We start from the raw sequence: 22,111 nt of genomic DNA, 5'->3' as shown, positions 1-22,111 counted from the left end.
ATTCTGAAAGTGTAATTATAACTCAATATAACAGACACCATAAACCTAAATAAAATAATTTGATATATGTAATAAATATTTAAACATGTCCGTGAAATGTAAAATATTGCCCGATTTTGGGGTATTTTTAAAAAAAAAATATTTCTTAAAAGATGATAATTTAAAAAATACATACACTATGCTATGCAAGAAACCTTCCACCTTCCCGATCCTAGCCACGAAGCACACCTGTGTTCACCCCAAATTTTATCAGCTATAATGAAAGACCTGCATTACCGCAGCCCAAGATGATGAGTAAAACTGGTTTAACAGTTGACAGACGACTCTTGAAACGCACAAATCAACGGGGTATATTCAACAAGATTGACATTACAAGTCAAGATCAAGAAGGTAGTCCTCATGTATTTCAGTCCTGTTAATATAAATCAGTGATCACCAATACATTCGTATATTCAATTTCATGATAATCACTTATGACCATAGATATTTGGCTGTAGAATCGTCCAAAAGTCCCATGTAAGCATCTTAGCAAAAGAGGAATGAATGTCAGGTAATAAGAAATAGTTGAGTCTTCCTGCGATCTTGAAAGGGTCACTTAGGTTGGACGTAGTACGCACACAAACGTATAAATCAAACTGTACATGTACAAACTAGTCTATCGTACGTGCTCACACGTACCCATCAAATCTAGCTTTCCCAAGATGCCACATGGGTCGTCCTTACAGTGATCGACTCTCTCCGGTAATCCAGTGACTGTGTCTCCAGTTGCATTGACTTTGGGGCCTGTCGCAGTGAACTGTGGTCCATCGGGGGACAATCGCATATCTATTTGTCTTTCGTCGCGATTAAAAAAGGAATGCCTTTCTACCATTTTGTTACGAAAATTTACATGTCTTGAGCGAATAATACACAGACTTGCTTATGCTGATTTTGTTCAAACCGGGCTAAAGTAGGCCTAACCGCGCATTGCGCTATAAGATCTAATGTGGTTGCCTGCCATCCGTTCTGTCTTGAACTATTTCATATCTGGAGTCAATACACAGAATCCATGGATATTATGTAAATCTGACAAAGATGAAAATGCGCTTTTGCCTGTGTATCAGTTTATTTCGTGATGCATTTAAATTTGGTTGACCAGCTGCCGTGAAATCGGCATAATTTGCAGGCTCCACTGTGAAGATAGGGCCTCACCAACACCTCAGTGATACGAGCGACAAAAGTTACTAGTCCTCAAACACGTGGAACAACAAGTATGACAGATTTTCTACAATATGAAATGAGAAAACCTGAGTTCACTGGTGACAGATGACTCTTGCAACTAACGAATCAATTGTAGATTCAACAAGATTCACATAACATGCCCAGATAATAGGCGAGCCGCGTCATCATGTATATTGACGTACACCACAGATCACCTATAGAATCGACATATACCTATTCAAAAAGAGGAATATCACTTACTGTCATAAGCATTTGCCGGTAGAATTGTAATGCAAGTCGACGTCCCTCGTGTAGAGCGAACGGGGAGTGAACTTCAGATAATCAGAAAGAGATGAAACCTTAACGTAATCTCAGAAAGTGTAACGAAGATCTTGGTATGGCTCCTACAAAGCTTGTAAATCAATATGTTTGTGTACATACTAGTCCGGCGTACCTGCGCATTGGGGTCACTCAAGGCCGCCCCATGGCCCTCTGTTTTTTCTCGACGCCTACACTGTCTTGACTCCATTACAATAAAGGCTTGGCATTAATACATGCTGTACCTTGGAGAACCCTTGAGATATCCGAATGCTCCTTTCATGATCGACGGCAAGAAACAAACCATTGGAGGTTAAGGATTTCTTCATTTTAACGTTTTTAGGTCAGATTTCACCAAAAAAGTTACTAGAAAGACAAACCAGTACCAAGTATCACCAGACGAACACTGCTTTTGCATTGCTCATATAAAACAACATTAGACTTCATACTTCATCTCCAGTAGACAGCAGTGAAAGTGCTAACTAGCACTATACCGTTATATTACCCTGAATTAAGCAGTGCCGTGGTTGAGACTGTGCTTGTAAACGATGTACTGAATGAACAAATAATTGAATACGTGTTTACTGACGGCGATCAGTATGATGAGACCATATTTGTTGTAATTTTTATTATTATTTTGGTTCTGTCAACGATAGATGTAGACGAAATTCGCAGCATAGAAAACTGTGCTAAGATGGTACGGTTTTCTTTACTGACTAAATTAAAGGGACAAAGTCTGCCATTTTTAATGAATTTTGTTTGATGTGAGATACTACTTATATTGTTTGACATGTCGAAAGATACGAAATGAATGGGTGACCATGCATATATTCTACCCCGGTTTTAGACACAATCGATTAAACCATCGCGAAAATGAATCAATGATCATGACCATTCATTTTCGCGATGGTTTCGTTTATCGTGTCTAACACCGGGGTCGAACATATGCATGGTCACCAATTCATTCAGTATCTTTCGACATTCTGTTCTCGATGAACGCAAAGGTAGTTTTGTGTTCTCGCTGCAAAGTCGCACTTCGTAAACAATAGAAAAGCCTTATGCGATTGTGACGCACACAAAACGAAATGAGCTTTTACCCCTCCCCCCCCCCTAAACGAAAGAATTACGTTTGTCGTGCGTCAGCTTTTATTATCGACGGCCCCTTACAGTGAAATAAGGCGATAAGAAGTTTACAAAAGGATTGTGATCTTTAATTCTCTGTGACAAAATACAAAAGAACCGGCTTCGTAAGTTAACATTTCACAACAAATTCTATCAAAATGGGTCCAAATTTTAATCAAAACATTAAATTCTGCTCTTTATATTGCCCTTGAAGTCAGACAGTTTATCCATCCAGATTAGTTTATATCATGATAGTATCTGCATCTCTGTATTCATTTTGTCCTTTTGCATTGCAGAAAACTATTTTTTACTCTTCAAAATTACATTTCATATGTACCACTGTTGGTTTTCACTTCTTAAATATCTCACATCAAACACAATTCATGAAATATGGCCGACTTTGTCCCTTTAAATTTCGTTTTTTATTAAATTTCTTCCATCAATAGGCGTAGAAGACAGCTTACAGGTTGTCGTGCAGCTTAATTTCGGTGTTGGCATCATTAAGGAAAACGTCTTGTTTCACTTTACGAGTAAATTAGGGAGCGTTCAGTTATTATGGCCGGGGTGGGCCGGCAAAATCCAGGGGGGGTCACCTCAAATTTGAAAACTGCAAAGAGGGGTCATGTATTTTTCAATCAGCTCAGGGGAGGGTCACCTAATTTTCATAAGTATCCGTCCTGTCAAAAAGCAGTTTCAGTGTTCAGAAATATTCTGGGAGATAAAAATGATTCGTTGCATGATTTCATTTTCTGAAGTTATTCAACTGTAAATCTGAACAAAAGTATAATTATCTGTCACATGAACATCTTGACTTGGCAACTCTGAGGGTTGTCTTATTGTAAATTGAGCTCACTGAGGGCAATGAACAATTCCTATTACTAGCAAGTTTTGCCAGGGAAATTATTTAACAGTTACCTGTACTGAGACTACTAGTACCATGAAAAGTTAAAAAATACTTTGATGAAATTCCAATAACATAATTGTTGTCAACAACTGAACTTTCAAATACCCTATTTGATTCAAATACATTTGTATCAATTATCAAACACCTATAAAAGCACAAATCAATTTATTTTAGCATTGTAAAAAAATTATTCATAGTTTTCTCATAGACTCCAATGCATAGTGAATCAACATTTCGGTGAAATTCCAAAAATCCAATTTCTTGCACACATATCAACCTTTAACAGTCCTAGGCTAAGTACTTTAAAATGAATTATCAAATGTCTATAAATACACAGATTTTGATAGTTTTGTATTGGAAAAAATTATTCATGGTTTCCTATAGACTCTCATGTACAGTGAATCTACATTTTGGTAAAATTCCAAAATTCAATTTCTGGCAAACACATCCATTTGTTACCACCCTAGTCTAATCAAGTACATTAATATTAATGATTGAGAGTACATAGATACACAGGTTTACCTATTTTTGTATTGGAAAAAATAATTCATACTTTCCTCATAGACTTCTATGTATAGTGGATGAACATTTTCAGTGAAATTCCATAATCAGATTTCTTGTACACATAATATGCACCTTTAACCATCATATTCTAATCAAGTACAATTATGTTAATTATTGAACGTCTGTATATGCACAAGTATAGCAAGTTTTTCATTGAAAAAAAAATATTCACAATTTTATCATTGACTCCCATATATAGTGGATGAACATTTTTGGTGAAATTCTAAGGTCAGACTTTTTGTATACATGCCAGTTGTAACAACCCTATTTCATTTAAGTACATTTATGTAAATCAATCCCTTTGAGGGGTAATTTCAAAATTATAGCAAATCAGAAGGGGAAATCTGAGTATTAACACCTTGTGAGTTTGTAAGGAAGGTCATTTGAAAAAATCTAAGATCTTTTTTGGGGGGGACTCTATCGCTCATATACCCCAGGTGTTTGTGTGTGCTTTACTCAAGCAATGTGGGGGGGGGGGGTGTCATGAAATTTTTGTCATCTTAAAAGGGTGGTCATCAACTTTTTGGTACAATGGACAGGGGGTCACTTATTTTGACTGATGCGCAGGAAGAATTTGCCGGCCCATCCCCGGCCACAATAACTGAACGCTCTCTTACGTCCACAGCCATGACAGTACAGAACATGGCAGATCTTCATCATAGGCGCTTTCCTCACTTATTAAGTTTAGAATAGGCAAATCTATTAATGTCTTTGCAAGTTGTCATGGTGTTTAGCACCATGTGGCATAACAAATAAGCCAGCCTGCACAACACAAATCAATATAGCCGAAGAGTTGAAGACATGCAATAGATGACAGAAACACCTTTGGTGAAGGACTTTTGAAGAAAATTATGAAACGGTGTAAAGGCATCACAGTATCATAGACAAATGGGGAAACATCCAAACATAAACCAATATATACCAAGGAGCCTGTGGCATCATGTGTACATCTGTTTTAAAGCCCTAACCAAATTTTAAAAAACATATAGATACTTCCATGCTATTTTATTTTGCAAAACAGTATTTACTTCTCTCTGCCAATTCACTTATATTTACTTATCCAAATTTCATCAATATTTTGATACAAGGTAAACAGATGATCCTGAAGAACTTAAAATCCAAATTTGATGCCTGATATTTGATTCCTGAACATAACACTTTTGACTAAAAAGCGGAAAAATATTCAGAAATACATATTTGCCAATGTTCTGCTTTTCAACCAAACTATCACATATATTGTCCCTCCCAACATATGTACCAAATAACAAAGTCGTAACTCTCTTCTCAATAGAACTATTGCAGATAACAAAAATCCTTTCGAAGCTGGCCACATTTAATGAAGAAATTATTCAGCTACAAGCTCCACAAACTTGGTCTACAGAAAGACTGGCAGACGGATGGCCATACAGACAGAAAGACTGACATACACAGACTGGAAGAGTGATGACATTGACCCCAAGTGTGCCTTGGCCCATGGAGAGTGATAAAGATGTAAAAAACAGCTGGATGTAATGATAAAATAGTTAAATATACAGGCACTCAGGGTGAATATGTTACATCAATTTGATCAGTTTCGTCCTCTTTCTATTAAATATGTAATAATTTTAAGACAATCAACCAGCAAGGCAGTTTTGACAAAAGTGCCATATTTTAAAGGCTCAAAGCAAAGTTTTTCGTGATTTTTATCAACCTAAAATGATTTTTCATGAGCAACAGATGACATTGACTGAAATACATAGCATGCAACCACTGTTTACATTTTGCCCATACACCAGGTACATGAAGAAATTTCAACATACAATCATCAACTCAGAAACCCTACAGGGAAAAGTAAACATTGTTTTCTTCCAGAACAGCTGGTGCATCCACATCTGGAACAACTTACAAACTTAACCAATTACACAAGGATGATGACACAAGAGATAAAGTTAAACTGTGGTGAACATGTTACAGCAATTTGATTAGTTTCTTTTCCTTTTCTACTTCTGTGATAATCTTTAAGACAATCAATCTGCAAGGCAGTTTATGTATTGACAAATATGTTATCTTTTACAAGCACACAGTAAACTGTTCTTGATTTTTCATTTACAATATTGGACATAGACTGAAATACATAACATGCAACCACTGTTTACATTTTGCCCATACACCAGGTACATGAAGAAATTTCAACATACAATCATCAACTCAGAAACCCTACAGGGAAAAGTAAACATTGCTTTCTTCAAGCACAACTGGTACATCTACTTTCGGTACAACTTACACAAGAGTGATGACAATGAGATCAACTTAAGAATTTTAACTTTCCACAATATTTATCAATTTTGTTCAGACCAAACAAAGTACAAAATTGCAGATTTCATCAGAGTTTGCATCAAATTTTGATGAAGCATATGAACCTGTATACCAAATATCAAAGCTATCAGAAGGGCAGTTTTCGAGAAAAAAAAATTGATTAAAATTTGGGAAAATTGTTCAAAAATTACAAATATGAAAATTTCACTGCAATTTGTACAAACTTGACTTAGGTCATCCCGAGAAACATAGATACCAACTTGCAAAGCAATCGGACGAGCGGTTTAAGAGAAGAATATTTTTTGACTAAAAACTGAAAAAAACTAACCCAAAAATACAAACATGCAAATTTTACTCCAAATTTTGAAACCTCAGTAAGTATACCAAAAGAAACCTGCATACCAAGTTTCAACTAAATCTGATCTACGATTACAGAGTTTTATCAATGTGCAGGATTTTTCCCTTTTTTTCCCCTCATTTGCATATTTTTGACACTGACATGTTTATTTGAACAAATTCACATCTCCACCCATGGGTGCACCTGTACACAAATACTAGGATGGTACGTGCTGTAGTTTAGGAGTTTTTGATCTGGGCGAACTCACATACATACATACATACATACATACATACATACATACATACATACATACATACATACATACATACATACATACATACATTACACACACACACACATACATACATACACAGACATACACATAGACATGCAAATGAACTGATTCACCTTATAAGATAACTACTCTTTCCAAACGTGAGGTAAAAAAATGAAAGAAGTCTCTGTTGAGAACCTTCAAGCCGAAGTTTGAAGCTATCGGACACGCTGTTTCAGGGAATATATTCGAGGTAAAAACATTAGAAAAAAATTCTCAAAAAAATCATACAAAACTTTATGCTGATATGAACAACTTTAAAAAAGGCATCTCTGGGAGTATGTAGAACAACGATTTCCGATGAGTGGTTTCGAGAAGTGCAAAGTTAACAGCAAGACAAACTATCTGATGTGCTTGGATGACAGTTGAGTTCACAATTCAGACTCAATTCAGTGGATATCGCTGATATAATACATTTTCGTCAATGTCAATGATATTCGAAGACATTAATCATGCACCTATCTCTGCCCTGTTGGGCCCGGGTTCGTGAGAAATATGACTTCGTTGTATTTCCGATATCCTCCGACATTTTGAGCAATTCATTTATTGATAAATCATATACTGACCAACTCTGAGATGTTAACTGTATGTAATGAACCGCAAGATGATATATTTAGTGTTGATGTATTCAAAAATCGATACATATAGGTGTATCTCTTGCTGTTTGAATGCATTAATATAGTTCTATTTTCTACAAAGACTCGTCTACCGCATCAGGATTGTCGCCTGGTTCTGGTGTTTGAGTGGCTTTTTCGTCTCCGGTATCAACTGAATGCAGGTACATTCCGTCAACAGCGTCAATGTCATTGTTTTCCTGACCACCTTTTTTCTTCCTACACGAACAACTGAATTCGATGAAGGTCGGACAGAACGGAATATAGGACGTGACCGATTTCCACTTGTGGACTAAACTGTTGCCGAAAGGAAATTCGTAACATTTCATGACCTCGTGTCTCACTGCTTGTGTGTGTTCTTCGTCATCATTGTCGGCAGTTTCACCAAACATACGCCTCCACTGAGCTAGTCCTCTTTCTTGTTGGGTACCTGATATGAGAAAGAAAATATGCTTGATGCATAACCTTGGAGTGCTTGGGTAAACTTAACGATGAGGTGGCTTTGAAATAGATATCCTCACATATTTAAAGATTTGTTTTATTTCACCAGGGGAAAGGTTACAAGACACATCATACAGTGAAAGAATAGAAATAAATAATGGTAATAGCAAGTTACAACAGTGTTTGTCATCAAAATGTTTTAACATCCCTGGTGAGGACCATGGAAATAGTTCTTACAAACTAGTCAAGTCCATGGCCAAATATACTGATAATGAGGAATAATACAACATGACTTTAAAGTGACGAAGCATTAAGATAAATAAATGAAACAAGCACACAACAGAAATACATCGAGTGGCAGGGAGAAAAAAAAATTTGCATGGAAATAAAAGTCAAGGTAAAGGGAGTACAGAGTCGAAAATAAGTGAGACTATGTATTGTCAATTCATGTCTAGTAGATATTTCTTGAGTTGCGTCTTGAAGGAATGCCGATTTGTTAAGTTTTTGATGGTATGTGGAAGGGAATTCCAATGTTTTACTGCAGCATACTTGATATTATGTTGACTAATGGTAAGCTTCACTTTGGGTATAGGGAGATTTTCCTTAATCTTAGAGCGGGTATGATAGCTATGGGGTACCTGATCTTCAATATAATTATTTAAAGTACGAGCAAAACGGTTATTTTTAAGATCATAGAAAAAATGCACATTTGATATTTACATAGTTTGAGAACATTTAGGATGTTGAATTGCTTGAAGAGAGGGGATGAGGAAGCATTATAAGTTGAAAAAGAAATAAGTCGGACAATTTTCTTTTGTAGACGAAGAAGGGGTTCAAGAATAGTGTAATAGGTGCTGCCCCAAATTTCAATGCAATAGCTCAAATGAGGGAGAATTAAAGTATTGTAGAGCAAAAGGAGAACACATTTTGGCACATAGTGTCGTAGCCGCGAGATGATGCCAATCAATGGGCTAATCTTTTTGCATACTTTATCTATGTGCGATTTCCAAGTTAAAGAAGGGTCAATAGCAACCCCAAGATAAATAGCAGAAGACACTGCCTCTATAGGTGTGCTACCGACACCCAATCTGCCATCAACAGTAACAGATCTTTGGGGAGTTTTAATTATCATATAATTAGTTTTCTCTACGCTAATTGTAAGTTTATTAGCATTACACCAATGACATACTTTTTCAAAGTCGTCATGTAAGTTATCAAGGTTTATATTATTAGTGTTAACGGATTTAAAAAGGTTCGTATCATCTGCAAAGAGGCGGAAATCAAATACATCAGTAGAATTGGTAATGTCGTTGATATAGAGAAGAAAAAGGATGGGTCCGAGTATGGATCCCTGAGGAACACCACATAAAACTCGTCTTGGATTTGATGAGGTACCATCGATGCTGACTGCTTGTTGACGGTTATTGAGGTAGCTTTGGAACCACTGCAGGGGTAGTCCTCGAACACCATAATGCGACAATTTTTGTAACATAATACCATGGTCTATTGTATCGAACGCTTTTTAAGATCTATAAAAATACCAAAGGTGATGAGACCCTGATCCATGTTATCGGTAATATCTGACACCAGATCAGCGAGAGCAAGTTTAGTATTGTAGTGTTTACGAAAGCCATACTGTGTGTTTATAAGTATCTCGAATTTGTCAAGGAAAGTCAATAACTGGTCCTTGACGACAGATTCTATCACTTTGCTGAGAACTGGTAAAATTGAAATCGGTCTATAATTATTAACATCAAGGGTGAACCTTTTTTGTAGATTGGGGTGATTTTAGCCGTCTTAAGTGAACTAGGGAAACAACCTTTTGTGAGAGAGCAGTTGACAATATGGGCCAATGGGCTGGATATAAGGGATGCGGCATCCTTTATTAGCTTAGGGTGTATGTGATCATGTCCCATAGCTTTGCAGGGATCGATATTTTGGATGTGTTTAAGAATGTCATTTTCAACAACAGGACGGAAGAAAAAGGAGTGGGGATAATTTGCTCTGAGATAGTGGTGGAAAAGATTTTAGTAGCCTATAAGGAAAACATAAAATGTCTCTTGTAAGATGATGTCCATCGGAAGCTATGAACATTTTGGCGTTATGCAAATTAGGCTTGGCTCGATGAAACGTTACAGGGGGTTGGATTTCGAATTATAATTAGTCGGAAGTTGGAAGTAGCTGTAACCAAAAATTCCTTTCGGAGAATGATGGGTATTTGGAGAATATAACAGATTGTTTACAACACGCGAATGACTACTATCGATTTGAATGCCTCGCTCCAAAAAAATGAAGGTGCAAACAATAATTTTACTATAAATATAGTAATAGGTATCCATGTTTCATTTGTTAATCATTATAGCTGCAATGTTTGAACACAGCAATTTTGTCATGCCGAGGATTTGCTTATGTCGTCGTAATATCTACATGGCAGAGTATATGGCTTGGTATATTTCGTTAGCGTTTCGTTTCGCTAAGTGTCTAATGGGAACAAAGTTTAGTGTATATTTCACTGTTCGTATGCGTGATCATTTCAATAGATTAACATCATCACTTTACAACCGGCCCTCGACGAAAGCGACGAGAAATTATAAATTTTATTGTATGTCAGCAACTGAATCATCAGACGTCTGCCATGATGGTATTATCAAAAGTTTGGCACTGGACCAAAATTATCATCCTGGGTCTCTCTAAACATGATTCAGTGACGCGATTATTATAATCCACATAATGTTTGAAGTCGAAAGGTCCTATTACGACGTGAAAACGACAATGTAGGATGTATGTACGTGGAAGTATTATGACGTGCAGTGAGACATTTTACTTTTCCGTATGATCCGATATATATGACGCACTGTTGATTTTTATTTTATCTTTCAAAGGAATGTTCAAAACAGGCTGACATGATTGACATGGTCAGACTCAATAACGTATGCACGGATGAGAAAAAATCATTTTTCCTATTTTAGGCCACACAACGTTCTTACCTTTCTCAGGGTGATTAAAGACTAGTAAGATTCCGATGGGATTCTGTAATTACTAAATTGATGAAGTTTACAACTTAAAGTGTGACTCCTATACCAAAATCATACCGATTGGTGCACAGGACGTTCGGAGTGCAATGACGGACAATAGCCATGTATAGTAAAATATGGATATTGGCCTTAAAATTTTGGTCATCTAATGTAAACGTGTCACCTAATTTCATTATTAGGGGACCGTAGGCAAATATATTTTGAAGAGTCAACGAAGAAGATAGGGTCAAATCTGCGTAACGTAAAACTGAAGGCTAATAAAAAGAAATACAATGCCTGTAGTTTGTAGAGTTCGGTTTCCCCTTTAGGAAATGGCAGCACACTCCATTTATTTGTGGTTACATTACCGATTAGTTATATCATCATGAGGATGTTTGTCTTTAGTAATTTAAGATTAAAAATACACTTATTAGCTCCGAGTGAAAGACAAAATCAGATAGAGAATTAAAGAGTGAATCAGCAGCTTTCAGTTTGAGCCACTTTGAGGAAAAAAAGAAAATTGAAGGTCACGAAGTTAACCCTCTGTGAACTTTATGCGAAGAACCTTATCAAAATATTTCACTACCAAATGTGTTCAGTTCAGTCGAAAATTTTGATTTAATTTCTTAAAAATGTCATTTTTCTATACTTACCAGGGATGGTGTTATCGAGAATAAATCCAAAAAGACCTCCAACAAACATACTGGTACTTAGTAACACTGTAATTATTTGGTCTACTTCCTGATTTCCTGTAAGTGATAAGTGATGAAGGCAGTTAGCGACTGTGTAATGGTACTGTTGTCTTTTCTCGAATACCAGACATTTAGTTTGAATGTAAAACCCTAGAGCTTGACAATTTGATACAATTTATTAATTGTTTCAGCGGTTGATCCTATGGATAGTGGCTGTATTTCTTTTAAAACGGTTTATCGATGTTTAAACTAGAAGGGGAGATCTCTTAGATCCTACGTTACAATCAAACGGGATACGATATGGGTGCAGTAGTCACTGTGCCGTTCGGATTTTGTTTTCGTTGGCAACTGAATTCGTTTAACCATGATTGTAATGTACCTTGTTTCTTATCAATGGATTGGTTCCTACAGCAAATCAAAGAAAATAAAACTTCTATATCTTTTCTTGATAAATTAATGCTTAAATTACGATAGGGTAACAAAAGTTTAGAAAATCTGGTCAGTTAATTTTAAATGCGATGTTGACACACCGTCCTGATGACATTTCGTGTGATAGTCCAGTATGGTAGAGTGTCGCACGGTGAGTAGTTTGTATTTAAATACACAACAGTACTGTTGGAGAGAGCTATTGGCCATTGTCCCTTCGGTAGAGATTCATCAGATATTGAGCGCCGGGCGTTAAGTCTATGAATGGATTAATCACGAAGCCAAAGGGCAGGTAGATGCTTCCATATTTTATTCCGTGTTCACTTTTTTAGAGCAACTGGGATTGACCATCCGGTGTTCTGTATGGGCCAGTATTATTGACCTGTGATTATCGGGCTTTTCGAGTTTCAGATAATCTCTGAAAGCAATGATTAGTTGTTGGTAACAGTATGATCATGCATAACTGCTGTTTCCAGCAAGCAATTACATGTTGACAGGTATTATTCTCTGTTCAACGAACGAACTACCACAAAATCAAGGTTTTGAATACGAGTTCAGTGGACTGGCCACCACAATAATTGCAAACGTCCCTCCAACAAACTGGTGCCCCTCAGAGAAAGTGATAATTGTTGTTGTTGTTGTTGTTGTATTATTATTATTATTATTATTATTATTATTATTATTATTATTATATTATTATTGTTGTTGTTGTTGTTGTTGTTGTTGTTGTTGTTGTTGTTGTTGTTGTTGTAAAATGCAGTTTGGAAACTTCTCAGCTAGACGAATGTGCGTGGATGAAATACAAAGCTCTTACACCTAATAAAAATATTCCTTTTAGAAAGTACATTATACGCTGAAAGTATAATTCTTCAAAAGTGGCCTACCTTCCCGAAGTAGAATGAAAAGAGCGAAACCGATATTATATATGATTTGGAGATGCACGATTACAAACACACTCATTTTAAAAAAACATCCGCATGCAGATTTTCATTCAACTGTACTAACGAATGGATTCGTAGAGAGAAATAAAGCAATTCCAAATTTAACTAAAAAGGCTTCAGCATAATTAATTAATCAATTAATCAATCGGTTAATCATTTAATCAACCAATCAATGACTTGTTGAACGTAAGTAAAACTCTATTAACGATTTCCGTTGAACGTTATTCTGTAAGCCCTTAGGCCAATGGCATCACAAAACTTTAAAAGTTAGTAAGGTTGCGTTCACAAAAATAGGTGAGGGGCTTGAGGAATTCGGGGGATTTGAAAATTCTGGGAGTAAGTAGTAGGGAGGGGACTTGAAAGTTTGCTCTGCCTATAGGAGGATACTGAAAATATTTTGGTTCCCAACATTTTTGATGTTATCCAATGGTTCTAATGTTAGTAATAATTAAACAAAATCAAGAACCATTTTGTCGCATTTTATGACTTATTTTAAATCTAGAAAAAAACTAAATTTTCGTAAACACAAAAAGTTGGCCTTGTAACGGGGCAGAAGCTGCAGATGTTGATAATTTTTTTCAATATTTCTATGCAATGTATCAAATACAGTTTCTTGATGTCTCTCTATAGCATGTTGAAACACACAATATTCAGTTTGTCACCAAAGCCTGTATATATAAATATTGGTGATAATTGAATCAGAGTCCAGACTGAAAGTTAATTGTCAATGATACAAATGCACGATATACTAGTACACAAGCTGTGTTGACAAGCTGAATACTGGAGAGCTCAACATTTTCAAAAGTACAGCTACTGCCCTGCTACTGCCTATGGGCAGTGTCACTGTCACTGCATACCGGCAATGACAGTGATAGATATGACTCTGATGTAATTTAATAAAAGTTTGGGTCATAGGACGCTGAACTGACAGTGCACACACAATGAGTCCAGAGAGCAACACATGGTAGACCAGGAGACTTGAAAGTTATCAGGGATTTTTGAATTCAGGCATTTGAGAATAATCAAATATTAAAGAAAAAAGATTTGGTCATCATGCCTGATTTTCTATAAATGTACGATGAAAAGTCACAGTTTTTCTCGAAAATCAGAAAGCATTCATTTCAAATTCATGCAGTGAATGAAGTTTTCACAGCTCATCGTACAATAATAAGATAAAACCTTGACTAATAAAAAGACTTTAAATGACAAAATGTGTGAGTAAATTGAACCATTTATTTTTTACCAAATTTGCCATTATTACACCGAACATTTCTGAGATTAAAACGTCACTTGATGGAATATTTAAACCTTCAAGTGTTGTCAATTTTGTGAAACATAAGTAGCATCTAAGTCGTAATATGTCTTGTACTTTTGAAGAAAAAAAAATTTCAGTAGGTCATTGTGTTCAGTTTTTCACAATTTGGCAAAATGTAGACAGGAATTCACAATGTGCATGCTTTCTCATGATCGTTATTTTGTGTGCTCTTCAGCCGGTGCCATTGACCTGGCCAGGGTTGGATTGACTCGTTGGCTTAGACTGATAAATCCAAAACGTCCACTTATGCGTTTAAAAATTAATCAATTTAAGAACTTGCCTTAGGAATATGTCTCTACGAACTGCTAATAAGAGGTAGTGTCGGACATCTGCGAGTAGAACTGTCCAATACATGTTTATTTATCAGTGGACTTTTTGGATTTATCACTCTAAGCCAACTTGAGTTGATCTAACTCTGACCAGGCCATTGGCACCAGCCGAAGGGCACACTAAACATTCATGAGAGAGTATGCAAATACCAATTGTGAAAACTGATCACAGTGATCTACCGAAATGTTTTTTTTTCAAAAGTTCAAGACATATAAGACTTAGATGCTACTTATAAATGTTTTACAAAATTGACAATACTGGAAGGTTAAAGTATTCCATTAAATAGCCTGTGGCTAAACCTGAACTTCAAATCTACAAGTAATCTACCTTATTTTGATGTTCCTGCCTTTTGAACTCTTTGACAAAATTATGACTACAATTTTGACATATAATCTGATTTCTGTTTCGAAGGTATTGGGCCTGTCTTTCAGGGCGAGAACAAGATATGCTAAGCTCCCTTGATTATAATGCCGGTATCTCCATAACAAGCTGTATAGACCTTTTCCCGGTTATCCCACAATGCACTGCTGTGGCAGCATCAAACATCGTATACTTACTAAAAACAACAATACTGATATTGTGTAGTACAACGGTTTGTTATACAAGAACGACACAGATTTGCAATTGTCTTGTGTATGTTGTATCCATCAGCGACGAAAATATAGGTCAGGGTGTAACTTGCCATAAGTAACATAGCCTGCGGCTACCCTACGGCGACAAACGTCTATGAGTTACGTACGCGTTATATACCCTAGCGCGCACTGCATCATGGGACCGGTAAAAGAACTATAGAGGCCATAGTCAATTGTTTCGGAGTCAATTGTTAATACGATTGGTCGATGTCTCCATTCCAGACGAAGTAAACGTTGAGGTTTTTGAATGGTTTCATAAAACAAATACTGAGACAACAATAGAATTGGCGGATATGGGACAAATACCTGTTGAAATGATTCCTTGATTTGCATTCAGCCAGTTTGGAATTACCAATCCCATGTAAATCGAAAATCCCACAATGAATAAATTTCTTGATGAGTTCAGATCGACGAATTGTAAATTAGAAATACCAACGGCTGTTATCATACCTGAAACGGAAAACATTTCTCAGGTAAGATTGAGTAAAGAAGAATCGTCGTTCGAGCAATATTACTGTTACTGAACAACATGTGCGGTAGACAAAGTATTTCGTCGTAGTTGGGGTTGCAATTTAGACTGCCTTCTAGGAAACATCGACATCTTGTTCTGGACACGTCACAGTTTCTGAGAACGTAATTATGTGAAATAGGTTTTGCGTGTTTCAGTATTGAGATAAAGTCAGCTACATATCACAAAGTAACCAGTCGATCACATCAGAGAGACGGGTCACATTCTGGTATACATTCTGAGATATACCAATTCTACTCTTCCTTATTGGTGCTTATATGAGCGATCTTCAAGAGCAGGATCAAATCAGCACACTATGGGACACTGTCTGTGAGTGATATTAGCAGGGCTACATTCTGAGATATACCAATTTCACTCTATAGCACGCCGATCTGAACTGTACAAAATCCCACAGAGCCATCGAAGGGCCACTACTGGCTGCAAAAATATCCATGGATTATAAAATGGTGACCAATTGATTGAGTTGGAAAATTTCGAACCGAGAAAAGTTAGAAAGAACATATAGATGGTTTATGGGAGAACAATAACAAAGCTGATGGATAGAAATTTGTTCTAAACCAAGGCCCAGTACAGTAGGACGAACAGCCACCAGCAGGCCTGGCTGATCAAATAAATATTATTTCAGCCAGCATAAATACGACATAGAAAGCAATGATGGGCCCCTTTGGTTTCACTTTGGACTGAGGTTAACAAAATTTTATATGCTATAATATTCCCCTTGATTTACTAGAGTGGCCATCCACAGACAGAGTAATCAACATTCCATATGTGTTATATCCCAATAGTAGTGACAGACGGTGTAAGGCATGGGGTGTCAACTGACAAACTGTGACTGTTTTAAGTTAATTAGCACTCCAGTATCTGTATAGATTACAGCGATCTGAACAGCTATTAAATCAAGTAAACCATGGTAAAATGCTGATAATGGTATCGTAGTTATAATGTCTGTAGCAGCCAATGGTATTGTAATTCTCATGTCTGTAGCAGCCAATGGTATTGTAGTTAAATTGTCTGTAGCAGTAAATTCTATGGCTAATATTGACAGGAATCATGATGTTATAGGTTTCAAAGTTGACAGTGAACGAACAGCATACATCATGAGAACATTCAATATAACAATGCAAGGAATAATCTAACTTTAGAAATGATATTCTGGCTTTCAAATTTACCAAATTGAGAACTGAGGTGAGTTCGACACATTGGTTTATGGTATTTCTGTGAGAATAAAGTGTCCTATGACAGGTTCTATAATCATTAATATAGATGAGGGTCGACATGACTTAGATAGTGATTTCAAAGGTGGAGACTCTGAATATTTATATGCCAATTAAAATAGAGAAAATTTCTTGACATCATTGTTATTCAGCCGAGCGGCTTTGTTTGCCAACTTCTTCACTAGGTAAGCGTATAACGTATAATAAATCTGGTAACTCTAATCTGTATAATTTAACTTTTAACGTTATAAACGTCCATTAAGAAAGCCGATAACTTCCAGATCAACATATACAAACGAATCGACACATCTATAAGGTAGGACAACAGTTGTGTGACGATAATCTGTAAACATATACAATATTCTTGGTTTTATTACAGAGAGGCAACTTTTTAAAGACTTCATATTATTGGCGTTTTCCGGAATGCAAAGATGACAAATAGGTCCATCGTTTCAAAAATACTGTGGATGTTACAATATTGAATAATGGAATGTTAATTCACAATACAAGAAAGAGGTTTATTTCTAGGCGGTCGCAAATGTCTATGCTAAAATGCGAGTTAGCTGTGGCCTGCTGGTGAGGCACATATCAATGTGATATCTCAGGGTGACACGCAAATTACCCTATCTTAGAGCAGAATCTGAATACCACATAAACTATGCTTGTTATAGGATCCTTCTTTCACGTCATATCGACGGGTATAGTGATGCAGTGTATCGAGTTAGAACTTACCGACGGGTATAGTGATGCAGTGTATCGAGTTAGAACTTACCGACGGGTATAGTGATGCAGTGTATCGAGTTAGAACTTACCGACGGGTATAGTGATGCAGTGTGTCGAGTTAGAACTTACCGACGGGTATAGTGATGCAGTGTATCGAGTTAGAACTTACGACGGGTATAGTGATGCAGTGTATCGAGTTAGAACTTACCGACGGGTATAGTGATGCAGTGTATCGAGTTAGAACTTACCGACGGGTATAGTGATGCAGTGTATCGAGTTAGAACTTACCGACGGGTATAGTGATGCAGTGTATCGAGTTAGAACTTACCGACGGGTATAGTGATGCAGTGTATCGAGTTAGAACTTACCGACGGGTATAGTGATGCAGTGTGTCGAGTTAGAACTTACCGACGGGTATAGTGATGCAGTGTATCGAGTTAGAACTTACCGAACATTACACAGAAAACCCCTCCGATAATAGGATCTGGTATTGTGACAAACAGAGCGCAAAACTTGAGACACATTCCAAAAATCATCATAATAAGAGCGCCAATCACAATAACAAACCGACTGCCCACCTGGAATAGCAATTACAACAGCAGTTAGTGATTTCATTTTGGAGGCATCATGGGCCAGTGGCTAGAGCAGTGGACTCACGATCAAAGGATGGTGAGTTCGAGCCCCGGCATGGCTGTGGTGTTGTGTCCTTGGGCAAGGCACTTTATTCCTCATTGCTTCTCCCCACCCAGGAGTGATGGGTACCTGGTAAGACAGAGGTTGTTATGTGTGCGTTTAGCTCTGCTGCGCTTATTGGCTGCACATGTGAGCTGTTGTCTGCTCCCCAGGGAGTTGAGTGGTATCATATCAGGTCCAGTGACCAGGGGTAATAATAATTGTAAAGCGCCTTGATCACATATACTTGTGGATATGTGCGCTATATAAGAACCAAATATTATTATTATTATTATTATTATTATTATTTTCCCATGACTCTAGAGCGAGCTGAACGTGTGCAAATACTGGAAACTCTCTCCACAACCACAGACGACCCAGTAACCTTGTTGTTGTTGTTGTTGTTGTTGTTGTTGTTTGTATGTTTGTTTTATATCAGTCGTGTTGTTGTTGTTGACAAATAAAATTCCACGAGTTTCAAACGTAATTAAGATGTCATAAGAAACAATACCAATGGGGCATATCGTTATTTGACCTGATGAAACTTCCTGTGACGAGAGAGTACGTTGGGGAAGAGAGTGTACGTTGAGGGAGAGATGCATTGGGTCAAATAACGATAGTGTCATTGTTGTGTTTCTTATGACATCTATATCGCGCTTCAAAAAACAGCAACACAATAGTTATGTTCAATGAATTTTATTGGTCATCAACAACAATACGACTAATATAAATATCATCAACAATACAAACATCAACAACAACAACAACAACAACAACAACAACAACCGGATTACTGGGTCCCCTGTGCCACAACTAATTCTGAGATGAAGGATGAAACTGGGAGAGTCGTTTACCTTTGTAATGCCGATTGCACCGATGTTTTCACTGTATGAAGTAGTACCGTTACCAGTACCCCAAAGTCCCGCCAAAATACAGCCAATGCCTTCCATACCGATACCACGATTAACGGCGTGAGTGGGCGGTGGTGGCGCTCCAGCTAATCTAGCGCAGGCATAGTAGTCGCCGATGGATTCTATCATAGACGCCAATACTCCCGCCAGCATTCCAAAGACACCAGCTGCACTGACTGTTGGTATTCCCCATTGAACTGAAATGTTAAGAGTGCATATTTGCCAAAGATTTACATTCCACTCATTCTACATTTTTGATTTATCAATGCCATGGAACATATTGCCTCTTGCAATGCAATTTGGAGGGAAAATGATGAACTGGCTCACGAGAACGTCCAGACCGGACACCGCTGACCAAAGACCTGTGTGCCTAGTTTATTTTCTACTGACCGTCAAAAGGAAAGATTGCAATTCTCAGCGGTGAAATCCATATCGTAAATAGTAGACCTTGTAAACGCTTGCAACTAGTTGTGTCGATGTAAAAAGCTGATGTTACTTAGTGTCACTGAATTGCATCAATAACTTTGGTTTACATCTTCAAGTACCACAAACCTTGAGGAGTTTGTCTCACTCAGATCACGATATTGGCCACTTTAGTCACCCTTTAGAGTAAAAAATGAAATCCAAATATTAAAGGGTCTCTGTAAGCATATGATAATGCAAGTTGTCGACATTCTGATGATCCTGTACATTGTCAACTGTCAGTATAGTATAAGTCATATAAATTCTTACCAGGGTACGGAAATCTAAACCAATCAGAGTCTTTCAATATATTTCCCTTCGTATCGGTTCTTCCAGGGTAACCATAGCTAGAGTCGTCGTCTGGTATAGCATCGGTTATGGTCAATATGTAGCTTAGAAGCCATGACAACAGAATTGCTAGAATTACCTGTAAAATGTCGTTTTTAGTTCAGCTTTAAATGTTTAAAAAAAGATAAGGAATTTAGGGTAATGCAGTTCTGTCAGTAGAAATGTGGTTTAGATGATATTGTGCAACTCTGTTCTATCTCAAAATGCACTGTAGACAGTAGACCATGGACTACAATGTTCTATCTCAAAATGCACTGTAGACAGTAGACCATGGACTACAATGTTCTATCTCAAAATGCACTGTAGACAGTAGACCATGGACTACAATGTTCTGTAGACAGTAGACCATGGACTACAATGTTCTATCTCAAAATGCACTGTAGACAGTAGACCATGGACTACAATGTTCTATCTCAAAATGCACTGTAGACAGTAGACCATGGACTACAAGAGGATTACAGATACGCATGTATCAATTCTGCAGGACTATGACTTATGTCTGTGATAACGCATAGTCTCTGCCGTTATAGTATCGAAAGTGTCGGTCCCAGCTTAAATACATATTTTTATCAAGATTTGTGAGTTGTATTACTGAAATCAAATAATTTCCAATACTCGGGCGAACTGAGTCCTATTTTGATAATAACATAAATGATAGAGATGCATATCACATTCAGCTTATCAAATAAAGAAAATGAATTTTACATCTATGCACACCAGAAAAGTTAGGGTTTCATGTTCAAAGTGAAAAGAAGACAGATGTGAAAACTTTGACCTACCGAAAAAAGTTTGAAGATTGGATACCATACAGCGCTACAGCCTTTCTCCTTGGACCATCCAAGACAAGGAATATTGATATTCTTCAAATACTGAGAGAAAGCAATAATAAGAACCATCGTCCTGTTTGAAGAAGACAAGAATTTACATTTTAAGCGTATAGTCACTTGATATCAACGTAATAGCTGACATACAAAGAGCCTGTGTCGTATGGTTAGGGTAAGTCTTGAAGGAGAACAGGTTGATACATACACCGACGATATTCCCCAATGGGAGCCGGCGTAATCTGCTGCAGTTCCGATCAAAGACAGACCGACCAAGGCGATGGTTGGAGCAATAGCTAGCGGACCGATGAAACGAAGAATCACACCAATGATCCCAGTGAAGCCGATGAGAACTTGAAAACACGACGCAACCATGATGGCACCTTGAATCTGTGAGTTGTAAAACAAATCGATCGCTATTTGATTTTATCTAAGAGCAGATTTAATCAACCAAACGCTCGGCACAAGGAATGTAATTATAGAAATAAGTTATAAAAACGACGAATAAGAAAAGGTCGGTGCGAAAACTGGACTGTAACCGATCAAGGAGAGCTAGAAGACTCGATCTTCGATCACTTTTACTCCAATTACGCCTCGTACATATTTGCCTTTGGAGGAGAGGCACCAGAATTGCATTACGCTCGTATGTTACTACCAACTTGCAAACAAAGTGAAACATAAATGTTATGGTCAGTGTGACCTTGCAAACACAGTGAAACATAAATATTGTGGTCAGTGTGACCTTGCAAACAAAGTGAAACATATATATTATGGTCAGTGTGACCTTGCAAACACAGTGAAACATATATATTGTGGTCAGTGTGACCTTGCAAACAAAGTGAAACATAAATGTTATGGTCAGTGTGACCTTGCAAACAAAGTGAAACATAAATGTTGTGGTCAGTGTGACCTTGCAAACACAGTGAAACATAAATGTTATGGTCAGTGT

General features: G+C 37.1%; 2 protein-coding genes across 5 annotated transcripts in view; both read right to left on the bottom strand.

The window, feature by feature from the left end:
- LOC139139750 (solute carrier family 23 member 1-like) overlaps window positions 1-1,639 on the bottom strand; it is a 38,478-nt gene extending 36,839 nt beyond the window's left edge. For both annotated transcript variants that reach the window (XM_070708633.1, XM_070708637.1), the window contains exon 1: window positions 1,462-1,639. The gene's annotated coding sequence lies outside the window, so the exon portion shown is untranslated. The remainder of the gene's footprint in view (window positions 1-1,461) is intronic.
- A 2,053-nt stretch (window positions 1,640-3,692) lies between these two features.
- The window catches only part of LOC139139751 (solute carrier family 23 member 1-like), a 36,994-nt gene continuing 18,575 nt past the window's right edge, over window positions 3,693-22,111 (bottom strand). For all 3 annotated transcript variants that reach the window (XM_070708640.1, XM_070708638.1, XM_070708639.1), the window contains 8 exons: window positions 21,371-21,552; window positions 21,121-21,241; window positions 20,264-20,420; window positions 19,475-19,728; window positions 18,397-18,526; window positions 15,789-15,932; window positions 11,800-11,895; window positions 3,693-8,121 (listed from right to left, as the gene is read on the bottom strand). In XM_070708640.1, the coding sequence (XP_070564741.1) occupies window positions 7,769-8,121; window positions 11,800-11,895; window positions 15,789-15,932; window positions 18,397-18,526; window positions 19,475-19,728; window positions 20,264-20,420; window positions 21,121-21,241; window positions 21,371-21,552 (1,437 nt within the window). In that variant the 3' untranslated portion in view covers window positions 3,693-7,768. The remainder of the gene's footprint in view (window positions 8,122-11,799; window positions 11,896-15,788; window positions 15,933-18,396; window positions 18,527-19,474; window positions 19,729-20,263; window positions 20,421-21,120; window positions 21,242-21,370; window positions 21,553-22,111) is intronic.

Source organism: Ptychodera flava, chromosome 9 (assembly GCF_041260155.1).
Source record: "Ptychodera flava strain L36383 chromosome 9, AS_Pfla_20210202, whole genome shotgun sequence".
NCBI lineage: Eukaryota > Metazoa > Hemichordata > Enteropneusta > Ptychoderidae > Ptychodera > Ptychodera flava.
This window is presented reverse-complemented; position numbering and strand designations above follow the sequence as displayed.